The 12,174-nt window shown below is 47.4% G+C and overlaps 2 protein-coding genes across 4 annotated transcripts in view; one reads left to right on the forward strand and one right to left on the reverse strand.

Moving 5' to 3' along the window:
• Positions 1–12,174, reverse strand: part of LOC131194619 (dual specificity protein phosphatase 15-like) — a 67,032-nt gene that overhangs the window by 14,769 nt on the left and 40,089 nt on the right. The gene's annotated exons all lie outside the window — the stretch shown is intronic.
• TTLL9 (tubulin tyrosine ligase like 9) overlaps positions 923–12,174 on the forward strand; it is a 31,466-nt gene continuing 20,214 nt past the window's right edge. The window contains exons 1-5 of the mRNA XM_058175815.1: positions 923–1,534; positions 3,288–3,334; positions 6,584–6,676; positions 8,723–8,834; positions 9,606–9,791. Coding sequence (XP_058031798.1) covers positions 1,187–1,534; positions 3,288–3,334; positions 6,584–6,676; positions 8,723–8,834; positions 9,606–9,791 — 786 coding nt within the window. The 5' untranslated portion in view covers positions 923–1,186. The remainder of the gene's footprint in view (positions 1,535–3,287; positions 3,335–6,583; positions 6,677–8,722; positions 8,835–9,605; positions 9,792–12,174) is intronic.

Genomic DNA, 12,174 nt, shown 5'->3' on the forward strand with positions numbered 1-12,174 from the left:
AAGCCCACCCACTGACACCCCCAACCCCAAAAAACCCAGTTTTGGGAGGTCACCAGATTTTTTTGGTGCTTCTGGGCAGCCACGGGTGCCCACGGGTGAAACGGGCAGGCCCAGAGTGACCAGCGCCAAGGGGAAGGCAATGGGGGTGGGTGGGTTTTTTTTTTTGTCCTTCTGGGGCTGAACATGTAAAGTCATTCCAAGAAATGTAGGGGTGGGGAGGGAAGGGGGAGAACCGGGGAATGCAATGTTCCCAAGCCAGTGGAATGTGCCAAGTTGGCATTGCTTGCGGGAAGTAATTGAACCCTTGTGGGGGGGTGGGGGGTTACGGTCAACCTGCCCAAAATAGAGTTTTCCAGGATCAAGGCCACCTTGCCCCGCTCGTTCGGGGTCGGGGTGTGTGTGTGATTGGTGGGGAACAAGGTCCCGTTTCCAGCCATGAGCCCTGGGGAATCTGTTGGACGATAGGGAGAGGGGCAGGCGGAGCAGAGGATCTGGAATCTTCCTTTGATTTTGAACCAGAATAGAGCTGGAAAGGGACCTTGGAGGTCTTCTAGTCCAGCCCACTGCTCGAGCAGGAGATCCTATACCATTTCATTTGAAAGCCATCAACCAATGGAACAAAAGTTGCCTTCAGAAGTTATGAGAGCTTCATCTCTGGAGGCTTTCAAGAAGAGACTGGACTGCCATCTGTCAGAAATGGTGTAGGGTCTCCTGCTTGGGCGGGGTGGGGGGTTGGACTAGATGACCTAAAAGGTCCCTTCCAACTCTGTTAATCTGTTAAAGGGGGGGAGGGTCAACCTATTATACGAAGCACCTGAAGGCAGGACAAGGAAGAATGGATGGAAACTGATCAAGGAGAGATTCAAACTGGAATTGAGGAGACACTTGCCAAAAGTGAGGACAATTAACCAGTGGAACTAGAAGACCTCCAAGGTCCCTTCCAACTCTTGTTATTCTGTCATTCTGTAAGGATCTCCTGCCTGAGGAGGGGGCTGGACTAGAAGACCTCCAAGGTCCCTTCCAACTCTTGTTATTCTGTCATTCTGTAAGGATCTCCTGCCTGAGGAGGGGGCTGGACTAGAAGACCTCTGAGGTCCCTTCCAACTCTTGTTATTCTGTAAGGATCTCCTGCCTGAGGAGGGGGCTGGACTAGAAGACCTCCGAGGTCCCTTCCAGGTCTATTCTGATGAAACTCGGGAACAGGTCGGGGGAGGGGAGGGGCTGTTGGAAGATGCCCGGGGGTCGCAGCTCGGATGGCCTGCAGGTGCGGAGCGTTACTCTCGAGGAAGCCAACCAGGGGCTTCCAAAATGCAGAAGCCTCTCCCCCCCACCCTTCCCAAAGTTGGGACCACCCCTCTTTTACGCCCCTCTGCAAAAGAGACGAAGCGGGGCGAGACCACCCACCAGGCATGCAATAAGGGGCGGGGGGGGGACTTTCCTCCGCCTCCCCCCACTAAGCCCCGCCCATAGAATCCCCGGTTGCCCCGGCGACGGGACGCGCATCGGAGGAAGGACCAGCATGGCCAAGAACAAGGTGGTGGGGCGGCGGGAGGGGTGGGAATCCCCCTGCCTGGGGAGGGGAGGGCCGCCGCCTTCTCCACCCCCCTTCCAAAGCCCATCATCCCCAGCCATAAGAGCTGGGCGGGACTTTGGGCAGAATAAAGCCGGCTGGGGGACGATGGGGGTGTCCCATCCCAGGAGAGTGGATGATGGGGCTTGTAATCCACCTTTTCGACCCTCATCCCAGGGGCGCCTGGTTTGGGGGGGAAGACAGGGATGATGATGATGATAATGATGCCCCTCCCGGATTTTGGAACCTTTGCAACGTTGGCATTGCAATGCGGGATGGCAAACCAATCGCGGCTTGCAAGGTTGAAAGGCATCGTGGCTTATTCGGAATCCGGGATGGTGTGAAACTTTCCTGGCCATTGCACGTGGCGGAGGGTTGGACTTGGATCCGGGTTTGTCAAACCTGGGTGCTTTAAGAAGGCTGGACTTTCATTCCCAGGATTTCTCAAGACCATCTGTAACATGGGTCTCCAACCTTGGCCCCTTTAAGACTTGTGGACTTCAACTCCCAGAGTACCTCAGTCAGCTTTGCTGGCTGAGGGACTCTGGGAGTTGAAGTCCACAAGTCTTAAAGGGACCGAGGTTGGAGACCCCTGCTTTGCTGGCTGAGGGACTCTGGGAGTTGAAGTCCACAAGTCTTAAAGGGACCAAGGTTGGAGACCCCTGCTTTGCTGGCTGAGGGACTCTGGGAGTTGAAGTCCACAAGTCTTAAAGGGACCAAGGTTGGAGATCCCGATCTATAGAGAGTGCTCAACCTACGACTGCAACTGTGCTCCAAATTCCTGCCGTTTGAGTGAGACGGTGGTTGATTTGGCCTCGTTTTATAACCTTCCTTGCCACTAAGCGAATCACTGCTGCTGCTGAGTTAGTAACCCAGTTGTTCAGTGAATCTTATTGACTTCGCTGGTCGGAAGGTCGCAAACGGGGATAACATGACCTGCTGGGGCGTTGCGATCGTCGTAAGTATGAGTCCGTGGCTGAGTGCCTGAAATTTTGATCACGTGTCCACGGGGATGCTGCAGTGGTCGTAAGTGTGAAAAACGCTCCTAAGTCACTTCTTTCAGTGACCTTGTAGCTTCCTACGGTCACTAAATGAATCATTGTAAATCGAGGACTACCTGTGCCCCCATGAGTAGTTGGATTGCAGCAGGATAGAAATGCGGCAGAGATAAAAATATCAATTCAGGTAGTCCTCGACTTATGACCGCAATTTGAGCTAAAATTTCTGTCGCTAAGTGAGGCAGCAGTTAATTTCCCCCCATTTTACGACCTTCCTTGCCACTAAGCGAATCACTGCAATTTGTAAGTTAGTAACCCGATTGTTAAGTGAATCTAGTTGGATTGTACCAAGGATAGAAATGCGGCAAAGAGATAAAAATATCAATTCAGGTAGTCCTCGACTTATGACCGCAATTTGAGCTAAAATTTCTGTCGCTAAGCAAGGGGGCTGTTAAGTGAGTCATGCCCGATTTTACAGGCATGTAAAAAAAAATTTTTTCCCCTGGTTGCTAAGTGAATTTCTGAGTTACAGGTTATAAACATTGGTAGAATCTAGCAGAAAAAAGCCTCTTTACTAAAAACATTCATCTTAATTATATAAATGAATAAATAGAGTTTTTCATCCCATCTTAAAAGGTCTTTTTTAAAAAATACCATTCCAAAGAAGCAGAAAGTTATTCTGAAACTGTTTTGAATATGTAAATCTGGTCTTGTTGCAGAACGCAAACCATAAAGGACCATACGGTTGCCAAAAGCTGAAAGAACGGTGAGTGGTTTTCTTTTTAATATTCAAAATTTTTAAAAAGTTTTAGGCAGGGAAAAAACAAAGTTATAAGCACAGATTAGGTGAAACGTGGCTCAAAAAACTGTAACTGTGAGATGGATCTTGGAGTCTTAACGGACGATCACTTAAACCTGAGCCAGCCATGTGTGGCAGCAGCCAAAAAGAGCCTCTGGTGGGCTCAGACTGCTAAGACAGTCTGTTATTAACACAGCTGCTTGCAATTACTGCAGGTTCAAGTCCCACCAGGCCCAAGGTTGACTCAGCCTTCCATCCTTTATAAGGGAGGTAAAATGAGGACCCAGATTGTTGGGGGCAATAAAAGTTGACTTTGTATATAATATACAAATGGATGAAGACTCTTGCTTGACATAGTGTAAGCCGCCCTGAGTCTTCGGAGAAGGGCGAGATATAAATTAAAAAAAGAAGAAGAAGAAGCTAATACAGTCCTGGGTGATATGAACAGAGGGATAGAATCAAGATCACGTGAAGTCTTAGTACCGCTTTATAAATCCTTGGTAAGGCCACACCTGGAATCCTGCAGCCAGTTTTGGTCCCCACATTACAAAAAAGATGTTGAGAATTTGGAAAAATTGCAGAAAAGAGCAACTAAGATGATCAAAGGCCCGGAGGCTAAAACATACGAAGAACGGTTGCAGGATTTGGGTCTGGCTAGTCTAAACAAAAGAAGATTTAGGGGTGACAGGATAGCAGTATCCCAGTACTTGAGGGGCTACCCCAAAGAAAAGGAGGGTCAGATTATTTTCCAAAGCCCCTGAAGGCAGGACAAGAAGCAACGGATGGAAACTAACCCAGGAGAGAAGCAACCTGGAATTAAGGAGAAATTTCTTAACAGTGAGGACAATTAACCAGTGGAACGGCTTGCCACCAGGAATCATAGGTGCTTCATCACTGGAAGTTTTTGTCTAAAATGGTCTAGGTTCTCCTGCTTGAGTAGGGGGGTGGACTAGAAGACCTCCAAGGTCCCTTCGAGCTCATTCATTCTATTCATAAGTATAAACTAGGTGGCTCAGTGGCTAAGATACTGAGCTTGTCGATTAGAAAGGTCGGCAGTTCAAATTTCCAGTACAGATTTCCTGCGTGAGCAGGGGTTGGACTAGATGACCTCCAAGGTCCCTTCCAACTCTGTTACTGTTAAATGAGAGCTTTGTGTTTATGTGTGTGTTTATGTGTTTGTGTATCTTCAGGGACATCCCAAAAGAGGACAGGACATGTGGCATTGACAAGCCATGCATGAATGCAGATGTGAAGCAAATTAGTCCTCGTTTAGTGACCACAACAAAGGCTCAGTTAAGCAAAGGTGTCACTAAATGAAACCACAAGTCTGCATACGGCCTTCCTACAGCCCTCCTTTGTCTCACATACCCGTAAAAGTTGTCAAAGGCCACAAATGCCCACCAGGTTATTTTTTCATCGCCGTAGTAACTGTGAATGGTCGCTGAAAGAGGCAGTCACTGAACAAGGACTACCTGTGTAGAATTTGGGGTGCTAAAAAATTGGCTTGGTTTGCGTGGCGATAGCATGACACAACGTGATATCCTAAATGCTTGTGCCAGGATGATTATGTGACATCTCTTGACGTCATCACAAAAATGGTTGGCGCTATAACAATAGCACAACAGTCGTTAAGTGATCCTGAGGTCGTTAAGCGAACCCATTGTTTGCTATGGGGTGGGTTTTGGTTTTTTTTGGCCAGAAACGGGAAGTAAAACCCAGTTTCAGAGGAGAAAACCAAGCTAAATTTAATATTTATATTAAATTATATTATTGTATATTTAATTCATACATTTTTCTTTAGAATACATAAAAACTCAATATCTTCATGAACAGTGTGCTGTCTGGGTACAATTAATTTTGAAAAATAATAATAGTAATATTAATATTCATAGCATTCATGATAATCACATGAATCATAATAATATTTGCCTAATAATTGCCTTCCATTGAGGACCTGTATACTGCACGAATCAAGAAGAGGGCCGTGAAAATATTTGCAGATCCCTCGCATCCTGGACATAAACTGTTTCAACTCCTACCCTCAAAACGATGCTATAGAGCACTGCACACCAGAACAACTAGACACAAGAACAGTTTTTTCCCGAAGGCCATCACTCTGCTAAACAAATAATTCCCTCAACACTGTCAGACTATTTACTGAATCTGCACTACTATTAATCGTTTCATAGTTCCCATCACCAATCTCTTTCCACTTATGACTGTATGATTATAACTTGTTGCTGGCAATCCTTATGATTTATATTGATATATTGATCATCAATTGTGTTGTAAATGTTGTACCTTGATGAAGGTATCTTTTCTTTTATGTACACTGAGAGCATATGCACCAAGACAAGTTCCTTGTGTGTCCAATCACACTTGGCCAATAAAAAAAAATAATTCTATATTTGCTTATTATTCATGCTAACAAACTTTCATTGAAAAGTTGATCATTCTCTTAAACTTTTGAGTTTCTAACTTCCGTTTCTATTCACCAACCATCACAGGTCTGTCATACAGATCTGTCGTAACTCTGTCATAAGTCAAGGAATCCATAGAGTAGAGACTCCATAGTCTCTACTCAAAATCCCAAAATCTTCAACCAAAAACTGTCTACTATTGACCTCACCCCATTCCTAAGAGGACTATAAGGGGTGTGCATAAGAGCACAAAAGTGCCTACCGTTCCTGTCTTATTGTTCCCTTCATTATATCAAATTAATATAGTTGATGCATATTTTTTTACTTATATATATGTATATATTTTCTTCAAGATATGTTGTTTTATTTGTGACAATGTTTGCGTATACTGTTGTGACAAAAAGAAATAATAATAAAAAAAGAATACCTGTACGTTATCCCTCTTATGCTTCATGAGGTCTAGCGACATGTCAAAGCAGACCCAAGCAGCCGTAAAACTCCAAAAATGGAGCGATCTTTATCTTTGTTTCATCCTCTTATGATTCAGGACCCTATAAGAAAAGAGCCAATGGGCTGCTTGCAATATATAAAGCAGGGGTCTCCAACCTTGGCAACTTTAAGACTTGTGGATTTCAACTCCCAGAATCCCTCAGCCAGCAAAGCTGGCTGAGGAATTCTGGGAGTTGAAGTCCACAAGTCTTAAAGTTGCCAAGGTTGGAGACCCCTGATATAAAATGTGCTTGCTATTTTGAAAGAACAGGGATGTTTAATTTAATTTAATTTATTCTTTAAACAGGGAACCCCGAGCTTCCATCCGATTCAAGTGTGCCCTCACCAACACCATCTTAGATGTCCTTCAGCAGAGACCCGGATGGGTGGAAGTGAAAGAGTGAGATTTATTTTTATTTTTATTTTTTTTAATATGATGGGAGACGATAAAAGCTGGCAGGGCCCCGAGAAGACGTTTCTCTCTTCCACGAAAGCTTAGGAGGAAAAGCAGATTTTTCTGGTTTCTGTTGGACGCATACAAAAAGCCCGGAGCATCCTGTGAAGTGGGATTATTATATCTGAGATCAAGGATTAGAGCTGCTTCTTTGGATCAAAGTTTACGAGATAAAGGAGAATATTTGTAGCTCAGGGTTGAAAGGAGTGTTTCTGGGGGTTTTCTTGCAGACGTTTCATGACCCAACTAGGTAACATCATCAGTGCTACAAGGGAGTGGGTCTGCTCCTCGTTTTTATATATACAGGGCAAGCCTCTTGTGTATAAACAGAAAACAAACCCTTCTAGCACTGATGATGTTACCTAGTTGGGTCGTGAAATGTCTGCATGAGAGAGCACCAAGGACCCCACAGTCGTCGCTGTCATCCTCCTGCTGCTCCTCCTCTTCCTCCTTGCAAACCCCACTCCCTTCCTGTCGTGTCCCACCCCCCACTCTGACGAACGAGTCAAGGAAGTCCGTAACAAACTTGGCAACGAAGCCTCTGCAGCTTGCCAAGTTCCTTCGAGGTTTATCAGGGCAGGCAGGAGTCCAAGTTGTGACTTCAGCGATAGGGTCCGGTATCAGCAAACTAGATAAGACTTTGCTTGACTCAAGGTTGGAATGCCAAAAGCAGGTCCTTTATATAGGCTGTGGGGTGTGGCTCCATGACTCAACATTTATCCAGGCCTGCCCCACCCTTCCTTCTGCTGGCATCGCCTCTCAGATCTCTGGAAGCGAGGGTCCTCCCAATCTGAATTGTCTTCAGCTGGATCTGCTGTCAGCATCTGGGAAAGGGAAGGGTCAGAGGGAGTAGGACCGGGTAATTCCACCACCTGGCTGGCTTCCTGCTCTGAAGGCTGAGCCAAAGGAACACACGCTGTATGAGTGAGGTTTATCGGGCTTCTCCTTTCACTCCTTGAATCCTCTCCGGGCATGGGGCCAGGGCCGGGGGCTGGAGTCATGACAGGCCGTTCATCTTCATTATCAGACTCGGAGTCTGATAAAAGGCCCAGTTAGAGACAGGAGGGGCCCGGCTGAGGAGAGGAGGGAGGACGAGTCACAACACTTCCAGAATTGATGGTATTACCTAGTTGGGTTGTGAAACGCCTGCAAGAAAACAGCCGAGCCTGTAGTAGACTCCTTCTTTTCTTGTGCTGGGAATTGAACCCCAATACACGCTCATAAAAACGGTATATACTTTACAGTCGGCTACTAAGGCCCCATTTCCCTTTAGATGTAAAATTTAAGCAAGGTTGGGCTTATCAATATTGCCATTTGAGAAATCACAGCTAATGCAAATCTCTCTGCCTTTGAACATGATTAGCCAAAGCTGGCTGAGGAACTCTGGGTGTTGAAGTCCACAAGTCTTAAAAGAGCCAAGTTTGCAGACCCCTGGCCTAGGGTATTTCCCAGCCTTGGCACTTTCAAGATGTTTGGACTTCAACTCCCAGAATTCCCTGGCCTCTGCTCACTGTTTCTAAAAAAAACCTGTCCCCATGTAATGATGCTTCTCACATTTCTGGGGTGTTGCTACTCCCCATCAGCACACACTGCGAAGTTCTGGGGCCTGCAATGTTGACTGTAGAATTTTAGAACCACCTTTGGGTGTCTGGGGTGGTGCGGTGGCCTAGAGGTGGAGCCCTCGCCTCACAATCCGGAGGCTGTGAGTCCGATCCTAGATAAGAGGTAGATATTTCTCTCTCTGGGCACAATGAGAATATATCCGCTGAACAAAACTCCTCATCGGCAACAGGAAAGGCCTCCGGCCATTAAAACATTCTGCTAGCTCCATTCAGTTGCCCAGACTCCACTCTGCAACAGATTATGGGGTCGCTAAATGAAAATGATGATGATGATGACGACTTTGGGTGCCTGGGGGGCGGGGATCACAACCACCTTGAGAAAGTAAAAGAATTCCTGGCTGACCACTCTCCGTTTGGCCTTCATCTCCAGCGAGGGCGAGTGGGACTTCTACTGGTGCGACGTCCGCTGGCTGCAGGAGAACTTTGACCACACCTACATGGACGAGCATGTCCGCATCAGCCACTTCCGCAACCATTACGAGGTGGGCAAAACTGGGCAGCAAGAGGGTTTGCCCGAACTGGTAGTAAAAAAATGCTACCGGTTCACGCGAACCTGTAGTAAAAAAAAAATGCTTTTAAAAAGTAAAAAAAAATAAAAATTCTGATGATCGCACGGCACAGCTGATCGTCAGAACTTTTAAAAAACTTTTTAAAGTTAAAAATGCTTAAAGCAGTAAAAAAAGGGGGGCCACGCCCACCCAGTCACCTGACCCCCTAACCGAGCCACGCCCACAGACCCTGTAGGGAAAGTTTTTGAATTTCACCACTTGCTTCGGAGGGTCGTGGACAGTGGGGGGTTTCAAAAATTTTTTTACTACCGGTTCTGTGGGTGTGGCATGGCTTGGTGGGCGTGGCAGAGGAAGGATACTGTAAAATCTCCATTCCCACCCCACTCCAGATTGCAAAATCCCCATTTCCTGCCAATCAGCTGGGACTCGGGAGGCAGAAAATAGACGGGGGGGGCGGGGAGTCAGAATTTTTTACTATCGGTTCTCCAGAACTGGTCAGAACCTGCTGAAACCCACCTCTGGTCCTAGAGGATCCTGTCTTGACCCCTTGAGCTCCCCACTTCAGATGTAGGACGATAGCTTAGTGGGGGGGAGCCCTTGTGCCCCCCCCCTGTAGAATCTCTTTCCCAAGTGAGGAATAGATGGCGCTGAATGAGCTTCCTCCGAGGGCCAATTCGGATCCAGGGGCCCGATCCGGAGCACCCTGGGCTGAAGCCGTTCTCCTGCCCTTCTCGCCCTTGGCAGCTGACTCGGAAGAACTACACCGTCAAAAACTTGAAGCGCCTCCGGAAACAGCTGGAGAGGGACTCCGGGAAGCTGGAGGCCATGAAGTGCGACTTCTTCCCCAAGACCTTCGAGATGCCGTCCGAGTATCACCTGTTTGTGGAGGAGTTTCGGAAGAATCCCGGCATCACCTGGATCATGAAACCGGTAAGGAAGAGGAGGAGGAAGAGGAGGAGGAGGAAGACTGCAATGCCTGGTGGTTTTCTTGCAGACGTTTCATGACCCAACTAGGGAACATCATCAGGGAAGGAAGGAAGGGAGGGAGGGAGGAAGGGAGGGAGGGAGGAAGAAGGGCAGGAGGAGCAGAACTGTGGGGTCCCTGGTGCTCTCTGAGATGTTTCTTGCAGATGTTTCATGACCGAACTAGGTAACATCATCAGTGTTAGAAGGGAGTGCGGTTTGTGGAAAGGAGGAGCGGGGGGAGGAAAAGAAGAAAAAAAATCCTTCCTTCACTCTTCCTCTCCTTCCTTCCTTCCTTCCATCTTTCCTTCACTCTTCCTCCCCTTCCTTCCTTCCATCTTTTCATCCTCCTCTCTTTCCTTCCTTCCATCTTTCCTTTCTTCCTTCACTCTTCCTCCCCTTCCTTCCTTCCATCTTTCCATCCTCCTCTCTTTCCTTCCTTCCTTCTTTCCCTCCTACTCTCCTTCCTTTCATCTTTCCTTCCTTCTTTCCCTCCTCTCCTTCCTTCCTTCCTTCTGTCCATCCTCCTCTCCTTCCTTCCTTCCTTCCATCTTTCCTTCCTTCTTTCCCTCCTCTCCTTCCTTCCTTCCACCTTTCCTTCCTTCCTTCTCTTCCTCCCCTTCCTTCCTTCTTTCCCTCCTCCTCTCCTTCCTTCCTTCCATCTTTCCATCCTCCTCTTTCATTCCTTCCATCTTTCCTTCCTTCTTTCCCTCCTTCTCTCCTTCCTTCCTTCTTTCCCTCTCCTTCCTTCCTTCTTTCTTCCTTCCTCTTCCTCCTTCCTTCTTCTTTCCCTCCTCCTCTCCTTCCTTCTTTCCTCCTCTCCTTCCTTCTTTCCCTCCCTCCTCTCCTTCCATCCTACCATCTTTCCTTCCATCCTACCCTCTTCCTCCCCTTCCTTCCTTCCATCTTTCCTTCCTACTTTCCCTCCTTCTCTTCCTTCCATCTTTCCTTCCTTCTTTCCCTCCTCCTCTCCTTCCTTTCATCTTTCCTTCCTTCTTTCCCTCCTCTCCTTCCTTCCTTCTGTCCATCCTCCTCTCCTTCCTTCCTTCCTTCCATCTTTCCTTCCTTCTTTCCCTCCCTCCTCTCCTTCCTTCCTTCACTCTTCCTCCCCTTCCTTCCATCTTTCCTTCCTTCTTTCCCTCCCTCCTCTCCTTCCTTCCTTCCATCTTTCCTTCCTTCCTTCACTCTTCCTCCCCTTCCTTCCTTCCTTCTTTCCCTCCTCCTCTCCTTCCTTCCTTCCATCTTTCCTTCCTTCTTTCCTTCCCTCCCTCCCTCATCCTTCCTCTTCCTCCTCTTCCTTCTCCTCCATCTCCATGGTTCACATCAGGAGCAATCATTTGGGGCAGCCCCAGCTGGCAGCATTTTCCTCTTCCCTTAAAGAGAGGGGAGGGCTTATGCAAATGAGGGGGGGCTTATGCAAACGAGACCCTGAATTCTTGCCAAGAGATTATTTAACGCCTCCAATGATAATTTCTGTTAATTGCCAGGTTTCATGGGGCTTACCTGTCTCCTTTCCAAGCAGGTTGGGGAAGAAAACGAGGATTTGCTAAATTGAGGTTGCATTTAAAAGGTTGCAAACAGTGAGGAGTGGAGGAGGAAGGCGGGGTGGATGGGAAGGGGAGGAGGAGGAGGAGGAGGAGGAGGAAGAGGAAGAGGAAGAAGAAGAAGAGGTGATCCTCCTCCTATTCCATTAGATCTCTCTGATTTCGTAATCCGCCCTCCCACTGGGACGGAAGGAAAAGTGAATTTCCAAAAAGGCAAAGCCAGCGACTTCTTCCACCTGGGAATTCTTCCCAGCAACATTTGTGCCAGGGGAGGGTGGAGGGAGCAGCCCCCAAGGGTGTTTTTTGAAGGGGGGTTGAAGATGAATGGGGTGGAGGGTGGGGGGTGGGGGGGAGGTCTGGCAGGGAGGGAGGGAGGGGAGCCTCCCTAACTTCATATTTAACCTTCTGACAAGCTAACTGACAAGTCAATGGGGAAGCCAAATTCACTTAATGACCCTGTTACTAACTTAATAACATCAACGAGTCACATAACCACCCATGGAAAGAAAGGTGGCAAAATTGAGACCAAACTCACTTGACAATTATTTTCCTGACAGTGAGAACAATTAATAAGTGGAACAACTTGCCACCAGAAGTTGTCAATGTTCCAACACTGGAAATTTTTAAGAAGACATTGGACAACCATTTGTCTGAAGTGGGGTAGGGTTTCCTGCCAGAGCAGGGGGTTGGACTAGAAGGCCTCCAAGGTCCCTTCCAATTAGTCCTTCTCCTAGTCTTAGTCTTATCCTATCCCATATTCTATTCCACTCCGTTCCATATTTTCTTTTCTATTCCATTCCATATTT

Source organism: Ahaetulla prasina, chromosome 3 (genome assembly GCF_028640845.1).
Source record: "Ahaetulla prasina isolate Xishuangbanna chromosome 3, ASM2864084v1, whole genome shotgun sequence".
NCBI classification, from domain to species: domain Eukaryota; kingdom Metazoa; phylum Chordata; class Lepidosauria; order Squamata; family Colubridae; genus Ahaetulla; species Ahaetulla prasina.